Source organism: Homalodisca vitripennis, chromosome 2 (genome assembly GCF_021130785.1).
Source record: "Homalodisca vitripennis isolate AUS2020 chromosome 2, UT_GWSS_2.1, whole genome shotgun sequence".
Classification (NCBI taxonomy): Eukaryota; Metazoa; Arthropoda; class Insecta; order Hemiptera; family Cicadellidae; genus Homalodisca; species Homalodisca vitripennis.
Window position 1 is genome coordinate 55,005,267 of NC_060208.1, and position 19,670 is coordinate 55,024,936.

At 31.7% G+C, this 19,670-nt stretch overlaps 1 protein-coding gene across 2 annotated transcripts; it reads right to left on the bottom strand.

The window, feature by feature from the left end:
- Positions 1-1,417: 1,417 nt before the first annotated feature.
- On the bottom strand, positions 1,418-19,316 carry LOC124353971 (gastrula zinc finger protein XlCGF8.2DB). Of its 2 annotated transcripts, none has more exons than XM_046804066.1 (4): positions 18,759-19,316; positions 13,928-14,060; positions 11,653-11,854; positions 1,418-5,334 (listed from the first exon to the last, which is right to left on the bottom strand). In XM_046804066.1, the coding sequence occupies exons 1-4, from the start codon at positions 18,785-18,787 to the stop codon at positions 4,595-4,597; spliced, it is 1,104 nt and encodes a 367-aa protein (XP_046660022.1). In that variant the 5' UTR covers positions 18,788-19,316; the 3' UTR covers positions 1,418-4,594. The 2 variants fall into 2 exon arrangements, with proteins under 2 accessions (XP_046660022.1, XP_046660023.1); XM_046804067.1 differs by having other exon boundaries at positions 13,943-14,060; positions 18,759-19,312.
- Positions 19,317-19,670: the final 354 nt, after the last annotated feature.

The window sequence follows — 19,670 nt, forward strand, 5'->3', positions numbered from 1 at the left end:
ATAACCAAAAGGCGCTTTTTGTATTTTCCACTCTCAAATTTCAAAGTCCAATACTAAAAATATTATTTCAATTTATCCTCCTTTAATATCAAATTTGTGAACCCACTTTAAAATTGTACTGATGCACAATGTGATACCATTTAAGTAATTTTACCAGTCAATAATAAACGAGTTGATAAGATTTGAATTTACACTATAAAGGAATGGAATAAAAACTAATGACACAATAAAGTGAATTTAAATAATTTCTTAAACTGGAATACTCTATGTGGGGGGTTTCTAGAGATAGTTTATCCTTCAGACTAACAGTGTTACAAACTGCTCTGTGGTGGGTAAATTTTGACCAGAATGCAAGCATATTTTCAAAAACTCATAAAAAATACTGTTTGTTACACAGTCATTAGTATAATTAAATGAAAGGTACAATTATGAATAATACCTTTAGGTGTTAGGTTTCCTTCTTATATGTCATTTTGTTTTTGAAATGTTAACAAAATAAATAGAGCTGTAACTGCCAATGATAAGCAGTTGTCTAGAAAACTATTAATGACAGGTTCAGCTTAATATCTATTAACTGAAAATGGTTCTCCACAGCGAGGCTGAGGGTAATTGTATAATTAATGTTTTGTCACAGTATGATCCGGAAGACTGATTTTAGTTATACACTGGCTGCATAATTCTAAGAATTAAAACTAAGATAAATAAAACAAATTGCATGCGTGGCTCCAATGTATTTGAGGGAGATGTACAGTATATTTATTGAGCAAAAATAAGTCATGCGGAGACTGTATTACCTCAATATTAGTTAACTGAACCTTGTTTTAAGAAGAAACCTGGTTTGACTTAGATTTAGAGCAAGATCAACTGTGAACAACAAACAATTTTTAAAAATTGTTTTGTTTTACCAAATTATAGGGAATTCACTCAGTAAATATCAAATTTTTCTGAGATGGTCAAACAACCAGTGGTGGACCATTTGGCATATACAACACACACCATATATGGCATATATGGGTGGTGGACCCATATTCAAGAACAAACTATGAAATTTCAAAAGAAGAATGTCAACTCCAATTAATTAATAATTTATGTTTAGTAGTGGGTATGATTTTGAGGTAATGATTGGCGCAAAAGAATTTATTCAGGCATAAACAATATCACAAGTTTTGAATACCAATCAAATGTAAAACATGAGACTGAAGGTGAAATTGTTAAAGAGCATTGAAATGAAATTAATAATCTAGAATCCATACGATAATTGGAAATCAATAATATTTTTTTAATATACCTATTCTTAGTATCCAGCAAACACGTGATTACAATAAAATTCAGAATCAATAATCAAATCAAACTTTTAGGAGTTGGAATCAAATGCTTTTTTTGGAATGGGCCCATTCCCAATAAGAACGTAATCAGATAAGACCATACACACTATATTGCACAACCAAATACAAAACTATTATAAACACACAACCAATAAACATTCTTTCAAATAAATTCTTAAGAAACAAAATTAATCACAGATCTTTGCAATTCGGATAGGTAAAGCTATAGTTCGGCCTAACAAATAAATAGAACTATTCATATATAACATAAATTGGCTGTTCTCAATATACAAATATTTCAACTATTTACAAAAAACATTCAGGTTACTGTAACATCAAAACACCAAAGACTTTGTTGAGTATGTACAATTATGTATAGTTTGTACAAATGTACAAATTTCTGATTTAAGTGGGTAACTCGGCCTACTTACAGAAAATGTTCAATTCAAGGTACATTTTAACAAGGCATACCTAAAATGTAAATTAATTTTGTTTCGATGAAAATTGTAAATTTTATAACAATAATAGTATCAATATTTAATGTACCCTTTAACCCTCTCCTGGCTAAGAGCCTGACACTACAGTACTAAGCGCTTTTATATGCTTTATCATTGGTTCTATATTTTGTGTTGTCATCTGTACAGCAAATTTTAAAGGCTCATGAAATAATTTATTCAGAGAAATATTGCCCTTCTTTAGTGAGCTTTTTTATGCTACCTCAATGATCATTTTGATGTATAAAATTAATAGAAGGCAGTTTTCCATACAAGTATATTCTGGAGTAACAATAAAAATGGAGTAAAGACAATACTCATTAATTAAGTCTAATTTTGTTCTAATATTAAAAGTTAGACGGGAAAAACTTCTTTGTTACAGCAAAATCCATATTATTATTTTGCTTATTGTACCTAGTATAATCGTAGAGAACTTAATAGGCTTGGAACAACCAAGACAGTTAATACATTTTTATTATTTAAAAATGTAAAGTGTTCTCTTGTTGTAAAGTGCCTAGATTAATTTTGCCTAGTATAGTCAGAAGCATGTTGCGGTAATTCAACTGGGGGAGGGTTAAACCTTAATATATAATTCTATTGAGTAAAAACTATTATTTTCTATATAATAGTAAGAACGTTATTCAGTTATTTTAACAATGATGTGATAAAACATATAACAATTAAAAACAATGATATAATATTCTAAGTAACTATGTTTACTTTGAGTTATCACAATTGAGGTTTTTAATAACTCATGTGAATTAAGTAAAGTTTGAATTTACAAACAATATTATAATATAAAGCTGTTCTGTCAATTCCAATGTTTTTTAGTACAACTCATATTTTTAACTAAAATGTTTTAACACTTTTTGCTAGTATTAAAAGTGTAAATGCTTCGTGTTTTGTACATAAAACTGGCACAAAGTGACTACTACTTTCAAATAGAAAACTATTTCCAGTTCTGAAAATGTAACAAGTTTAATAAGATAAGTTTCTCAAAAATATTTACCTGAGACACACACAAAACATAATCAATAAAAAGCCTCAATTTAATGCAATGTCTTAAAAAATTACATTCCTGTGTATTCCTGAGCTTTTCTTAGAGAACCATATAATACAAACAAGCCAAAAAATATTTAGTTTTCTTGAGTAATTAGAATTGTTATAAACATTTAATTTTCATTCAATAAAAATTCAAAAATCAAACCAAATTAATTATAAAACTTTAATTATAAAGCTGGTAATTTTACTTGATTTTTGAAGAATTTGTCACATACATAATATAATGATTTCCTTAGTTTAGAATTAAATGTTTTAAACAACATAAAATACAAATATGTACCACATCCCAAATTATAATAACTCCACAACACTTTACCTATAAACATTGTAAAATTAAATTTTTGAATTTGTTTTCAAACATGGGCTGGAGACAGTAAAATGAATTTTTACTGTACACCAAGAGATTCCAACAGTTTGTCACTTACAAAATTCTCTTAACAATTATATTATTTTGGCAGCACCTTCCTTTCACACAATCTAATTAGACAGTGATCCCAAACATTCTAAATTGTGATGTGAAAATTGAATGATAATTATTGTATAAGATAACCTATTGTAATTATTTTTTCTAATAATACATAACGTATGGTTGATTAAAATTATATTTTCCTTATGCCCATTTTTAGGGAGAGAGCCACAAGTTCTTTATGGGCATCTTCTGTACACTAAGGACAAAGTAGTATTCATCAGAAAAATACTTGGTTTTTGCCATATTTTTATAAATAAATTTGTTCTGAATCCTTCTTTATTTCATAAACAATGTATTATTATGTACAGGACTTATTTTTCTTTCAACTATTGTTTCCAGAATTTTGATCTTCCACATTCAAATTACTTACATATAATATTTTATTAATCCTAAAACAAAGTACCATAACTATGTCAGAAACAGAACTGAATTATTGAAAAAAACTAAACTGAACAAATATAAATGTTCATTGCTTAGAATTTGTTTGTTTTATTCTTGCAAACATTACTTACAATAAATTTACATATATTAGATATGTTAAAGATAATAATATATACAACTCTGGTTCAAAATAAAATATAAATAAAATAATTACTTAGCAGAGATTGAAACAAAAATAGATCCAACTGCCTACACAATAAATAATTATGGATAGTAAGAAACTAGTTTTTTATTACTATTAAAATAATAATATTAATATTAAAATTATTAACACATATTATAATGATAATGCTCCATGAACATTTTAGTTAAGCAGCTCTTAACAGTTAAATAAACAATATGTAAAACTAATAACTGGGGAGTCTTACCTAAATAAATAATTTAAGGTAAATATAATTCTGTAAACTTAATTTTTAACCAAACATATTAAAACAAACAAAAAATATCCAACAAGATACAATAACTTTATAAAATTTAACTACGTGAGTTTGTGTTTGCACAAACTAAATCTAGTAAAATACTATTAAATATAAACTTAATTATTTGAAAGTTCAACTAAGATTTCTCAAAAATAGATAAATATTTAATTTACCATAAAAACAATATAACATTTTTCTTTTTTATAGAAATATATTTAACTCTTTTATTGGTCTGAAGCACCGGATTATTTATAAACCTAAAAAAATTCTACACCACTACTGGTTTTTATGCTGCGACTGGGAAGACCTGTTACGAACGATTCCTTACACTAAAATTAAATGGCAGCGCTAGAGAATAGAATGTGCAGCTTTAGCGGAGGCTAGTCAATAAGTGGCAAGCACTGTGTTGGGCATTGGGACAATAACAGGAGGGTGTAGTTGTGGTGGGGGTGGCGGGGGAACCATCACTGATGTGGTGGGAGGAAGCACAGCCATCGTCTCCAGTGACAAGGAGTTCACTGTTTGTTGTTGTTGTTGTTGCTGCTGTTGTTGTTGCTGTTGTTGTGTGATTGGACAACCGTCATCACCTAAAGGATCGACCTCCTCAATATCGTCCTCATGCACCTTCAAATGTTCCACTAGGCTCTCTTTGCTTGCAAAACTCTTATCGCACTGTTCACAGATAAAGGGTGTTCCCGTGTGACTCCTCTTGTGGGATACGAGGTGACCCTTGCAGGTGAAGTCTTTCGGACACTGGTCACATCGGAAGGGTCTCTCCCCAGTGCCCTTGTTGTGTGAACGCTGGTGGAAGAGTAAGTTCCCCTTGAGCGGAAAGGATTTGCCGCACTCTGTACACGTGTAGGGACGCTCTCCTGTGTGACACCGCATATGGTTTATCAAGTGCTCCTTTTTGGCGAACGGCTTGGAGCAGATGTTGCAGTTGTGCTCAGTCTCCCCTGAGTGGACCCGTAAATGACTCGTTAAATGCTCCTTGCGTGTGAACGTCTTGCTGCAGAACTCACAACGATGTGGTGACTCGCCTGTGTGTATCCTGATATGATTGGTCAGGTGTTCCTTCCTTGTGAAGAACTTCGAACAGTACGAGCACTTGTGGGGTGATTCTCCTGGAAGAAAACAGACCTTTCAGTATTTAGCTTTGTTTGAGTTTATTTTCAAGTTTATTAACAGTCAACCATTACAATAAAAATCAATAACAATATCAATTACTAAGCATAAAAGATTATAAATATTAAATAAAATATTATGCATGTGACTTTTTAAATATGGAACAACTGTAAATTAAAATGAACCAAACTGCTAATTCTAAAACAAAACATGAAATTGAAATTTTTAAATTGGACTTTTTTTATTACGAATGGAATAATTGTGACTAGCGGATATTTTTAAACATTAAATGAATATATATATATATATATATATATATATATATATATATATGTGTGTGTGTGTGATTTTATCTACCACTGGCTTTGGTTTATGGTAGGATTAAGGAACTTATGTGAAAATTACTAATCGTAAGAAAATTTCTAATAATTTTTCTTTCCAGATTTTTACTTTATGTGAATTATTACCAATAATTCTACAGCCCAATCAAGGAACATAAGATTTTTTATTTACTACTTTCTTAGATTTGATTGTAAAAATTATGTTTGACCCATGACAGTTTAATGATGTACGAGGACTATCCATAAAGTAGATTACGTTTTGCTCTATAGCCACTAGGGGCGGCTATTTTGATGTCCAGGTGTTTCTCCATTCAGTGGCTATCCAGTCATCCTAGTGAGAGGAATGACACTCATGTTATTTTGCAATAGCAGTTTAAAATGTATGACGCAATTAAAAAATCCCACGAGTTGTGAAGTATGGTCGGTAATATGGTTTTTGTTGGCTAAACACAATAAACCAATTCAGATTTATCGCCATTTTGTAAAGCTTATAGGAACTGAAGGTGGAGTTTGTCAGTAGTGTATTAGATTTAAAACTGGCTAAACTAATGTGCATTATGACAAACGAAGTAAATGGCCAAGCATTGTGACTGATGAAATTGTCTCTAAAGTCAATGAGAAGATTAAAGAAAACCGCTGATTCACATTAACAGAATTCTCACCTAGTTTTTCTCAAATTTCAAGAAGTTTGCTACATGAAATTGTTACACAAGAGCTACATGAGAAGTTAGGTTAACGTAAATTTTGTACAAGAAGGAAACCGAAAATTGTAACAGAAACCTATAAAAATCTGCGTATGGCTATTTCAGTGACATTTTTGGAGGTTTACGAAAAAGATGGTAACTTGCTGCTCAATCAAATCATTACAGGAGACAGGACTTGGGTAAAACACTTGAAATGCAAAATCAAATTACAGTCTATGGAGTGAAAACGCACACACTCCTCTGAAAAAATCAATGAAATACATGCTAACATTGTTGGTACATAAGATAATGGGAACTTTTTTTGGGACAGGAAAGGAGTTCTTCTTGTTGATTTCTTAGAATGTAGTATAACCATCAATTCTGCTGCGAAATATTGTGAAACCTTGCAAAAGTTACAAAACAAGCTTTGGGGAAATTTAAGTTGGAAAATTTTCTTTTTGCATGACAATGCCTGGCTATGCATAGCATATCGGATTCGAGAAGTCCTGCATGCTTTTAAGTGGAAGGTGTTTCCACATCTGCCTTAAAGTTCAGACCTTGCACCCAGCGACTACCACCTGTTCCCAGCAATGAAGATTCGGCTTGGGGTGCAGCGCTTTGATGTTGACGTGGAACTGCGGGATGGTGTGACTACATGGTAGAAGTCTCAGGTGGTAGAATGTTATAACGGTGGAATTTCAAAACTAGTTCACCGCTATGATGAACTAAGTGCCTACATTTATATAGGGAAAAAGGTATTTTAACACATTGTGTGCGGCCGGCCCTCTAGTAGGCCTGACTGTAACTGTTTCTCCCATGTTTCAGTGTAGCTCAGCCACTCGTCCGAGACGGTTGAATCTTTGCCGCATTTTCCAGTGGTAGTCACATTCCGTTTCGGTTGTTTTTGTTCTTGGTTCCCGCGTTGCGGTCGGCCTGTTCTAGCCCCATTGTGTACTCTAATATTTTTGTGTTTTGTGTTGTGTTATTATGTAACTGAGGTGATTGTATATATTCTACCGTGTTGTCTGTAGTGTTATACTTATTGCAATGGATTCTGCAGTGCCTAGTACCTCCAGTCTCAGCACCTTTGTAAGTAGAAATGTTGAAGAGGAACATGACAGTGATGGCTCTGTGGACGAAGTTCAAAGACTTGTTGACGATTCGTCTACTGATTCTTCATCACATGATAGCGACGATGATGATCAGCATGAAATTGTGGGCCCGACTTGGAGTATTTCCACCGCAGGTATGCGCCAGATTGAATTTCTAAGAAGTGATACTTTGTTGGTGCCATTCCCGGGTAACGGTACTCCAATGGATTTCTTCAATCTTCTTGTTGACGATATATTTCTCGAAAGAATTTGTCAGTATTCCAATTCTTATGCTTTCAACGAAGTTTATGCTAAACCTAACTTGACCCCTCATTCCCGAATTAATGCTTGGAAGGACATTACAGTGCTAGAGCTAAAAATATTTTTGGGAATTTTGCTGCACACTGGAACAATCAAAATCAACCATCTTCAGCATTATTGGAGAACGGATTATCTTTTTAACTTTAAGTGTTTTAGCACGTTCATGTCAAGGGATAGGTTCCTGGTAATTTTGCATTGTTTGCATTTCTGTAGACACAATCCTAATGATAACGACAATGCTATTAAAAAAATCGAATTAGTTATAACCTATTTCAACAACAAAATGAGGAGTGTTTATTACCCTCAAAAAGAATTGTCTCTTGACGAGGCAATGGTACTGTGGAGGGGTAGACTACATTTTAGACAGAACATAAAGGGCAAGCGACATAAGTATGGTGTCAAACTATACACCCTAACAGAGCACCAGGGTTTTATATTGAGATTTCTTTTATATACAGGAAAAGCAGACAATGTTGTCTGTGGTGTTGGGCACACCGAAAAAGTGGTTCTCCATCTGTTGAAAGACTACTTGGGAAAGGGACATGCTGTATATATGGACAACTTTTACAACAGTTACTCCCTAGCCAGCAAATTACTCTCTGAGAAGACCTACTGCACTGGAACATTGCGTGCTGGAAAGAAACATACACCTATGGAGGTGACACAGTTTTCAAAAAAGGTGAAACAATTGTGCAGTACGCAAATGGAGTTATGATAGGCAAGTGGAGAGACAAAAGAAATGTTACGTATATCTCAACTGAACATGAGAACGATTTAGTAGATTTTGTAGACAAACGAGGTCGTGCAAAGAAAAAACCCCTCCCGATTGTCAAGTATAATGCTCACATGAGTGGAGTTGATCGCACCGATCAAATGATGGCGTACAACCCATGTGAACGCAAAACCATAAGGTGGTACAAGAAAATATTTATACATGTACTACAAATGATACTTGTAAATGCGCACAGCCTTCACAACATGAATCAACAAAAAATGTCTCTCTATGACTTCAGATTGGAAGTTATAAAAGGCCTTTTACCTCAACCAACTCACACCATTGAAACACCTCTTTAACCCTTTGAGTGCCACGGCATATTTTCCCAAGTCATACGCATAAATTGCCGGAGCATTTCCTTCTGTTTTGCAAGCGTGTGTGGAAAAAACTATATTAAAAAAAACTATTCAACCGATTTGAATATTTTTTTTATTTTGTGTGTTATAAAACAAGGTATTTTCCCATATAATATTATAATTTTATTTTTATTTACACAAAAAGAATATAGGTTAAAACAAAAAACTAAAAAATGAAAAAAAAAAATAAATTTTAAGTTTGAACTAAAATTTTATTTATACAATTTTTTGTAGGATTAAGGAACTTATGTGAAAATTACTAATCGTAAGAAAATTTCTAACGTTAAATTGAATTAACGTTCTAAGGTTAACGTAAATTTTGTACAAGAAGGAAACCGAAAATTGTAACAGAAACCTATAAAAATCTGCGTATGGCTGTTTCAGTGACATTTTTGGAGGTTTACGAAAAAGATGGTAACTTGCTGCTCAATCAAATCATTACAGGAGACAGGACTTGAGTAAAACACTTGAAATGCAAAATCAAATTACAGTCTATGGAGTGGAAACGCACACACTCCTCTGAAAAAATCAATGAAATACATGCTAACATTGTTGGTACATAAGATAATGGGAACTTTTTTTGGGACAGGAAAGGAGTTCTTCTTGTTGATTTCTTAGAATGTAGTATAACCATCAATTCTGCTGCGAAATATTGTGAAACCTTGCAAAAGTTACAAAACAAGCTTTGGGGAAATTTAAGTTGGAAAATTTTCTTTTTGCATGACAATGCCTGGCTATGCATAGCATATCGGATTCGAGAAGTCCTGGATGCTTTTAAGTGGAAGGTGTTTCCACATCTGCCTTAAAGTTCAGACCTTGCACCCAGCGACTACCACCTGTTCCCAGCAATGAAGATTCGTGTCACTTTTAAATATATACAATACGATTTTTTACTGTACTAGCCCTCGTATTTTAGTCATTGTGAATCATGTTACAAGGTAAAAGTTACACAATCTTGGTGTAACAGGTTTCGCTGCGGTTGCATGCAAAACTTTATGTTACAAGCTAATTTCATTCTGATAGTTAGACTAAATGTGTTACTATGTCCCTTTTTTAAATTACGAAAGTATGTTTGTTTACAAATTTATTTATTCTGTGATTTTCTCATTGCCATGATTGTTAACCCTAAGACCACCATCATTTTTAACCCAAAAACCATTGTAAAAACTACGGTTAGGTAAATCCCATGGAACCATCATCAAACTCAATGTTTATTTTATAAAAATGCTTCATGTAAAATTTCAAGTCTACAGGTCAGTTTGTTCACAAAGTAACAAACAAAAAAACAGAAATAAAATTTGTCTATCCCCAAACTGAAATGCTTTGCTAACACTGAGTCAATTAGTCCATAAACACTACAAATTACATCAATTTAAACTCAAATTTCAATTATTGATTTGTTTTACTTCAATGATTGTGTATTTCTAGGTCCTATCAAAAATACTGTGTATGCATTTTAAGATATATTTTACAAATTTCATTGTAATGTTGTTTTTTCTGATACTGGAATATTATTAATTGTCTGTAAATAATGTTTCTCTCTCTATTATCCAAATACTATGTCATAAAATCACGTAACTTGTCTTCCACAGCCTCTTATGCCTTCTCTGACAGCTGATAGAACAGAACTATGAGCCAATAAACTAGATAGAATCAAACATAGTTTTCATTCTTTCCCCTAGAACCATACACTCAGTTAAAATCTGCATCCGTTTTTCATACTAAGGAACAGTTGGATAAACAGATTGATTTAAAAGCTAATATTCCAACTTTGTGACTACAACCCCAGAGGATTATACTGTACATAACAATATACTTTCAGAGATCTGAAGAGCTTTTTATAAGCCAGTACTGAACATTTTTCCCCTTTCCTTCTTAAATTAGTTACCTTATTGGCCTACCAGTTTATAAAACCTTTGAACCGACAATAAGTAAAATAAATTTGTTACAAATTAGAATTTTGCTTAAAATTCTATTACTTTAGTTCTTGTTTTAGATTCTATGAAATGGAGTTTTTATATCGCCGTCCTAAACTAGATTTTAAAAATTGTATAAACTTATGAATTGTTAATGTTAATTTTAATTTGTTTTGAATGCAAAATAAACATTGTTTTGCATTAAATATTTTTACTAATATAAGTTTTAAGTTACAAATAGTAATAACTTAAAAATAGCTAGTTCATTTGATAATTGATGTGTATTTAAAAATAATTATTTGGCAAAAACTATTTTATTTCTTTTGTTTTATTATATTCAATTTTTCTCAAGGGAATATATTAATATTAATTTTGTTATTTTAAGTTATTTCCAAATAATGGATTTATTTGGTTGAAAAATCATTTTTTTATATTTCTGTCATCACCTTATTAGAAAAACTAAGAAAGAAAAAAACAACCTTTTATTCTCAAAGACGTTTCCAAAAACTATCAAACTCATTTGAATTCCACTGAAACAGCTCGAAACCTTCCTCCATCAAGTATTTTGAATTATTCCATTTGTATGAAATAGCTTAACTTGCACCATTCAAAGAAATGCTAACACATATTAGTTTTTTAATACAACATAGCTGAAAATTAGTGTATCTTTCTCCAAGATATGTTAATATAAAATAATATATACTCACAAGTACTACCACCTTTCTAACTTTGCACTTACATTTAAAACAACCCTTGTAACAACAGACAATGTCACTGTAGCAAAGCTTTACTATTGTTGGAAGAAACAGATGGTTTACTGCATGGTCCACTAACCTGTGTGCTGTCGTATGTGATTTGTGAGGTGTTCTTTTCTCGTGAAACTCTTGGTGCAGTAGGAACACTTGTGAGGTGACTCTCCTGTATGCTGTCTTACGTGGTTCACCAGGTGATCCTTGCGCGTGAAAGCCTTTGGACAGAACTGACACTGGAATGGTGTCTCCCCCGTGTGTTGTCTTACGTGATTCACCAGGTGTTCCTTGTGACAAACACACATCATTATGGTACACATTTCCAAATGTGAGCAGTTCAATCATGTATATCACCAAGAATCCGACAGACTGTTCTTAAAATAGTGTCGTTGTCTCTATCAATCCGTGAAATAACTCTTGATGGAAAGGTGCCTTTAACCCTTTGAGTGCCAACGTCCGATTTTACCGGACTTTCGGGAAAAAGTCACTAAAAATTGTAACCTTTAATATTTTCAATTAATATCATATTGAAATGTTTGTGAAGAATCGTTCTTTTCAAAATAAATTGTTATAGTACACTTCCGGTCAAACTTTAAATTATGAAACTCACATATAAATATTTTCGGTTGCCATAGCTACCAGAAACAATGTGACAATAGTTTCTTAAAAGTTGTATAACTTATTCATTATTGAAGATAATAATATAAATTTTTCAAGATTTACAGACAATTGCATACACTTTCCAGTGATATGGACTAAGAAAAGGATATGAATTTTTTGGTCATAATAATTTGGTTGAAAAATGAAATTAAAAAATATTTTTGAATTTTTTTTTTAGTTAAGTTCATTTTTTGGTATTCCTAAATTTAGTGTTATGGTAACTTTGTTATTTTATGTTAATTAAACAGAGTTTTCAGAGAAAAATAAAAAAAGAATCATGTTGATAGCTTATTAAATCAACTCGCATATAAACATTTTTGGTTGCCATAGCTACCAGAAACAATGTGACAATAGTTTCTTAAAAGTTGTATAACTTACTCATTATTGAAGATAATAATATAAATTTTTCAAGAGTTACAGACAATTGCATACACTTTTCAGTGATATGGACTAAGAAAAGGATATGAATTTTTTTGGTCATAATAATTTGGTTGAAAAATGAAATTAAAAAATATTTTTGAATTTTTTTAGGTATGTCCATTTTTGGTATTCTTAAATTTAGTGTTATGGTAACTTTGTTATTTTATGTTAATTAAACAGAATGTTCAGAGTAAAATAAAAAAAGAATCATGTTGATAGCTTATTAAATAATCGAACTGTGAATTTTTTACTAAAACCTTGCAAAATGCCTGCAAAAGGGCTGGCACTTTTAGGTACACCCACTAGAAAAATACCTGGCACTTTTCAGTATACCCACTCAAAAAATACTTGGCACTCAAAGGGTTAAACTTGGTACATAGGTTCCTTTTGCCTAAAGAAGAACTCCATTGATTTTGAGGTCAAAAGTTTGAAGATCAGTATTCTGCTTGTCTGTCTGTCCAATAATTCTTGATAGAAAAGTCCTTACCTTGAAAATTGATGCATATGTTTGTCTTGATCTAAGGAAGGAAGAACTGCATTGATTTTGGGGCCAAAAGTTTGAAGATCAGTATTCCGTTTGTCTGTCTGTCCAATAATTCTTGATAGAAAAGTCCTTACCTTGAAAATTGATGCATATGTTTGTCTTGATCTAAGGAAGGAAGAACTGCATTGATTTTGGGGTCAAAAGGACAAAAGGCTGTCTGTCCATCTGTCTGCCTGCTTGTCCATGCAATAAATCTTTTATTACATTTTGTTGAGTCCTCCAATACTCTATTTATATTTTTGTATGTTTATTTTATCACATTTAAATAAGATTCTAAAATTGATAATGCCATATAAGAAAATTTTTATATAAAAAATAGAAGTGAGATACAAGAGTGACTAAGGGACCTCCACCTCACAAAATTTATAAAGATAAATATAATTATTTAAAATGACATCACGCTACTTTCCGTGGTCGGAAAACCACCTGACATTATTGTATTTCTACATGTGATATAAACCAATTTTCAGTAATGTCATTTATACTAAATGAAAGCCTAATATCTGTACTCTCGCTTAACTATCTTTGTAATAATTTTAATTCAGCAGTGATCATGACACAGCTGTTTCAAAAGTAAACATTTTATTGGTTGCTGCATTATCAGATGTGAGAATACCCGACTCAGTCTGAGTTATTCATTATTTGGTGCACTTGTTTATTGGATGAAATAGCTAGTTTACCAACCAAATACTTCATAAAAACTTATTGTTTTGACAAAAGAAAAAAATATTTATACCAGTAAATAATGTACCTTCCGTGTGAAACTCTTGGTGCAGTAGTTACACCGGTGGGGGGACTCGCCTGTGTGTTGTCTCACGTGGTTCAGCAGGTGTTCCTTGCGGGTGAAAGTCTTTGAGCAAAAATCACATCTGGAACCCATCGTTGATATTCCATATATTTCAGGGTACAGTAGAGTTAGTTTGAGTAACACTAAAGGCTCTCAATCAAAAACCTTGCAGCTCCTTTTCAACTTTGAATTATTTAACTCTATTTAAAAACTAATATGTGATTAACCAAAACTTCAAAAACATACATTAATCTGAACAAAATCAACAGTATTTCAGGTCTCCCCTGTTACTGTCTTGAAGTAATAGCGTTAGAATTAGGGCCAGTATTATTTTATTAGTATTTAATCATCTTTTATCTTTATTAGGATGGATTTCCACACTGCTCAGTTTATTTTATATTGATATCAGATCTAATCAGAGGACCTTGATTTAACAACATTATTTAGTCAGTGAATTTTGAGATGGAACCAATTTTTCAAAAAAAAAATATGATTTACCAATACTGACACTGCTAACACAAATCTGAAAAAATAACAAAGAGATAGAGTTTGCAGTGTTTGTATTATACATATACAATAATTTTCTCACTTATTTTCATGATTAATAAACATATTATTCTCTATTAAAGAAGTTAACACCCCCTCTCAAAACAAATGCCAATTCATAATTTTAGAATTTTATTAATACAGACTCAGTTCCAATTTGTTCTTTACATTCAGTTTTATGACACAAATGTTGTTTTTCTTTAATTAGAATTAAATTTATTGTAAACTAGCCGTTACCCGCGGCTTCGCACGCAATCTTTAGAATCAAAGTCTTTATATTACTTAGTAAAAGCACTTATGATGTAATATGATGGAGTTCTATGAAAAGTTTAAAACGTAAGTAGGCATACGTCAAGTAGATATTATTTAAGTTCATGGTAAATAATATCAGAGTTTAATTTAATGAATATATCATGTTTTGCACGTGGAAGAGCATTTCTGGTTCAAATTAATTATATTTCCAACGTCACAGCTCAGGCTGCATTGTTACCCCAATCAAGAAAATACAATACACATGTCTAGAAAAATTACTTCGGTCAAAAAGCTTCTATTTCTAGAGTTTGCCTTGACCTGTTGAATAAAAAAGTATACTTACGTATAGGACCAAGATCCCTACTACGATTAAAAAGTACTAACTGCAGACCATTTAAATTCACTTACTATATCACAATTCAGCTTGCCGTATTGCCTCGATCAAGATTCAAGATCTTTATTGGTCTTTAAACATATTCAACAGTGCAATAGACTTCGTCAAGTTACTAAAATATTCTAAACTAAAACTAAAACAAACAATGCAGACTCTACCTACTCAATCAGCCTACCAGTAAATATATAGATCTATATAATTCATAACAACAATAACCAAACAACCAACAGATCTACATATATAAATTAACAATAATAAATAAATAACTATTAAGATGTTTAACATGGATACAATTTTAAAACTCAATAATATTAAAGCTGAATAAATCAGTTTTAACTGAATAAACTAAATAAAACATTGAGATACAAAATTTTAAAAAATATTGTTGTGGTATCAAAATTTAAGAATTCATCAACACAATAAAATATATTAACTTTTAACCAGCACCTCAAAACTGTTTTAAATTTGACTAAGGATACAGATCTAGCATAAAGGTAACTTATTAAACAATTTAATTTTCATAAAAAGATGACTGCATTTTGTTTTGGTTAATTTAACTGGTAAGAGTTGTAACAAATGTTTTGTTCTAGTAGGATAATCATGAATATCCTGCCTAGTTGTAAATGTTTCAAGTTGTTCCTTTACACTTCTAAGACAGTAGAATATGTACATATTAAGAATAGTCATTATTTTTCGTTCCTTAAAAATTGTAACACAGGTCTCTCTTTTTGAAACATTTTTCATATCACATAATGCATTTTTTTCCATTTTAATACTCTTACTGCATTACTACTGTTCCCCCATAGAGTTATACTATAACAAGTGTGAATGGAAAAATGCATAATAGGAGGCTAGAAGCATATCCATAATTATACAATGTTACAATTTACTCAAGAGATAGACTACTCTAGATAATTTTTTACACAATTGATCTATGTGATGTTCCCAACTTAATTTGCTGTTAAGGTATACCCCTAATAGTTTTACAGGTTTACTAACTTCATAATTCCTATTTAAAGTAAACAGTATTTTCTCAGTCTTTTGATAATTTACTACTACGTAGTTTGTCTCAAACCATTCCATAGCCGATTTTAATGCATGGTTTTCTTCCATAATGAGATTCTCATAATTTTCACTGAAATTAAAGAGTGTGGTGTCATCTGCATATAATACTGAGGAACATGGTATATTAAACGAGAAATCATTAACAGCAACAACAAACAAAAGAGGGAAATAAGGAGTGCCGATGGCCGAGCCGAGCGGTCTAAGTCGTTAGACTTTGGGTCTGAGTTAGAGATAACACAGGTTCAAATCCTGTCTGTGACCAATGCACTTATTATCAGTACTATTGACCTTGTACTGTATCGACGCTCCCCCTTATTCTGCTTGATAAGATCCTTGCACAAGCCAGTGGCCTATGAGGACGGACAGAATAAGGCTTAAAAGGGGATCGGCCTCTTCTTTTTTTTTTAAAAAAAAAGAAAAAGTCCTACCCATTTCCTATGTACTTTCGGTATAAGGGAGAAATCCGTATTAACGTTACGTGACATTCCAAAATAAAAGTTTTTTGTTATGTTATTAATTTAGTATTAATTTCTCTGTTTTACCATAAGCCACTGTCACAGAAGCCCATCAGTTTAAAGTAACGTATGTAAAAATATTCATGACTTAGTTCATTAAGGTTGGTTTTATAACAGTGTTTAAATAATATTATAAAATGCATTAGATGATTTAAATTCATCACTGGTGCAATCTGGAGTACAATTTTGATATTAACTTTTTATTTACTATCTTTACTATGTAACTATCTATGTATCTTCACAATACTGATCAAGCACTCTTTACTTAATATTTGATCAAATTTAATTGTAAACAGATGTTTCAGCCATTTTGTCGACATAAAACTGAAGCTGTGAACAGCTGTTTAGTGCCAGTTTAATTTGGATTATGAAACGTAAAAACTACATTTTTTCTGAATTTTAAAATATTCCAACTTTTCTTATATTTTGCTTCATAAAAACCTTCCTCGGATTTCAATGGGACATTTCACAAAAAGAATTAACCGAATTGGTCCAGCCTTTCTTGAGATTAGCACTTAGCAACACATTTAACGATTCATTTTTATTTATAACATTACATTAAATACAAACACAACAACCAACTAACTAGTTTACCAACTTAACTTTCACCAACTAAAAAGAAAAACATTACTAATTATCTCAATACTATCATCTTTTCTCACCAATGAAACTCACCCTACATATTATGACTACCAGCACCAATAATTCCCCCAGGAATTGATGCAAAACTGACTAGCAGCCATTACTGCTTGTTACAGAGATGTTGCCACAAAAAATGGGCTCAAATGTCAGTCTACAAGCCTGCCTGCCAATAGTATTAGAGAACCTTGATTGTAAATTATTTATACTTAAAAAGACCATATAAATATATAATTTTTACATTATTAAATAATAATAAATAAAAGATTTTATCAGATCACAACCCAAAGTGTATTTAATGAAGTATTTCATCAATTGATTGTAATTTTGAAAATCATGTTTGTTTTTTATAGTAAGACTACATTTTGAAAATAAAATAATGTAACTGAATAAATTTATAGGCTCAACTGTTGACTCGCTGACTTGAAACACAACTTGAAAGTGATGTATGTATATTTCTTATAATTAAAATTTAGTTTTTTAATTTTTATATTAAATTTTATACTTTAAGTGTGAAAAGTTATAAGTTACTGATATCGGCACAGTATACCACCAAACTATACCTGTAGCAGAAAACTTGTTTAAAGTGATACTATTTTGTAACTATTCACATATTTTGCTCTCATTTTTGACTCAATGATTTATAAGAAATATCTGAGGATAATTTATGGTGGTGCCAAATGGCTATTAGTGAAGCCTATTATTCGAGAGTATGGAAAAATGTTTTTTTCTCTCCGCACTACACCTCAAGAACAAACAGACCTATAGACATGAAATTTTTCATGAACCTTCATTTCTATATATACAACATCAAGTTTGATGATGATACATGTTACTTCATGGGATTTGGCTGAGCATTAACAAACATTTTTACTTTGCTTTTTAAGGTAAACATAATGGCAATTAGAAAATTTCAGAGTATATATTTGAAACCAAACTGAGTACAATTATACGACATAGTAACACACATAGCGTAACTATCTACCAATAAGACATATCAAGAAAATTTAATTTGTAGATTAAAGTTTGCATGAAAGTTCATTTGTATTTAACTATCAAAGACAAAAATGGGTTCTATGATGGTACATGGTCATCCAAGGGATTTGGTTTGAGTCATTGAAGACTATCACTTAGTAGACTAACAGAATTTCTCTTTTGTCTCCCAGGAATATATAAAAACTTTTCTGTATGGTTGTCTGTCAGTCTGTTCACAGGACGTCTCAAGAATGAAATAAGCTATACTATATATTTTGCATGGAACCTCGGCAAAATCTGTTATGCAAAAAATGGTGTGGTTTATTTCTACCTTGTTATGTATGTCATTAATTCAAATAAATATGTAAAAAAAACATCCAAAGTGTTTAAGTACCTGTGCGGCGTTTCCCCAGTGTGCCACATGATATGGTTGGTGAAATGCTCCTTGCGAGTAAACGCCTTGCTGCACACCTCACAACGGAACGGCGTGTCATTCGTGTGGCTGCGCTGGTGGTTAGCCAGATGCTCCTTTCTGGTGTACTTCTTACCGCAGAGCGTGCAAGCATGCGGCGTCTCGCCTGTGTGCCACAGCACGTGGTTCAGAAAGTGTTCCTTGCGTGTGAACGCTTTCTTACATATATCACAGCGGTTCGGCGTGTCACCTGCGCATCACCACAGCGTCAGGCAGCGCGCCGACTCCACACACACTTCAAGGTTACCAGTGGAAACAAAAGTTTGAAGTAATATTTATTATACATCGGTTTAAAAGTTCTTGATCTTTTAAAAATATTATCGGTTCCATTATGTTTGCAAATAAATTATTTATTTTATCCCTTTTCTCATGTTACCTAAACTTGTCATTCTTTCATTCCCAATCTTTGCTACTACTTAACTTAGCTATGTTTTGTCTGTTCTACGACGTTACACTAAAATCAAACTTGACTCAATTCCAAACTTTTAGTATTACAATCCATATTATATTTATATTAATTTAACTAACTTAATATATGCATAGATAAATTATATTTTATTTTAAAACTTTTTTTAATTATAAATGACTTTAAAGTATAAAAGTATTGTGGGCATTTGCCATTGTTAAAACTTGTACAGCCATTGTGCACAGTGTGATTTATTTGAAAACTGCTACATGCTATTTGTGCACACTGGCTGTTGTGCAAATATCGCCAAAGTGTGCTATAAAAACCATCTCGTATATCTTTTACGCTGGTTTTTAATGTTGTTCAAATCCTTCGAAATTCAGCTACATTATTCATTACTATATGTACAATACACAGAAAAAATGTTA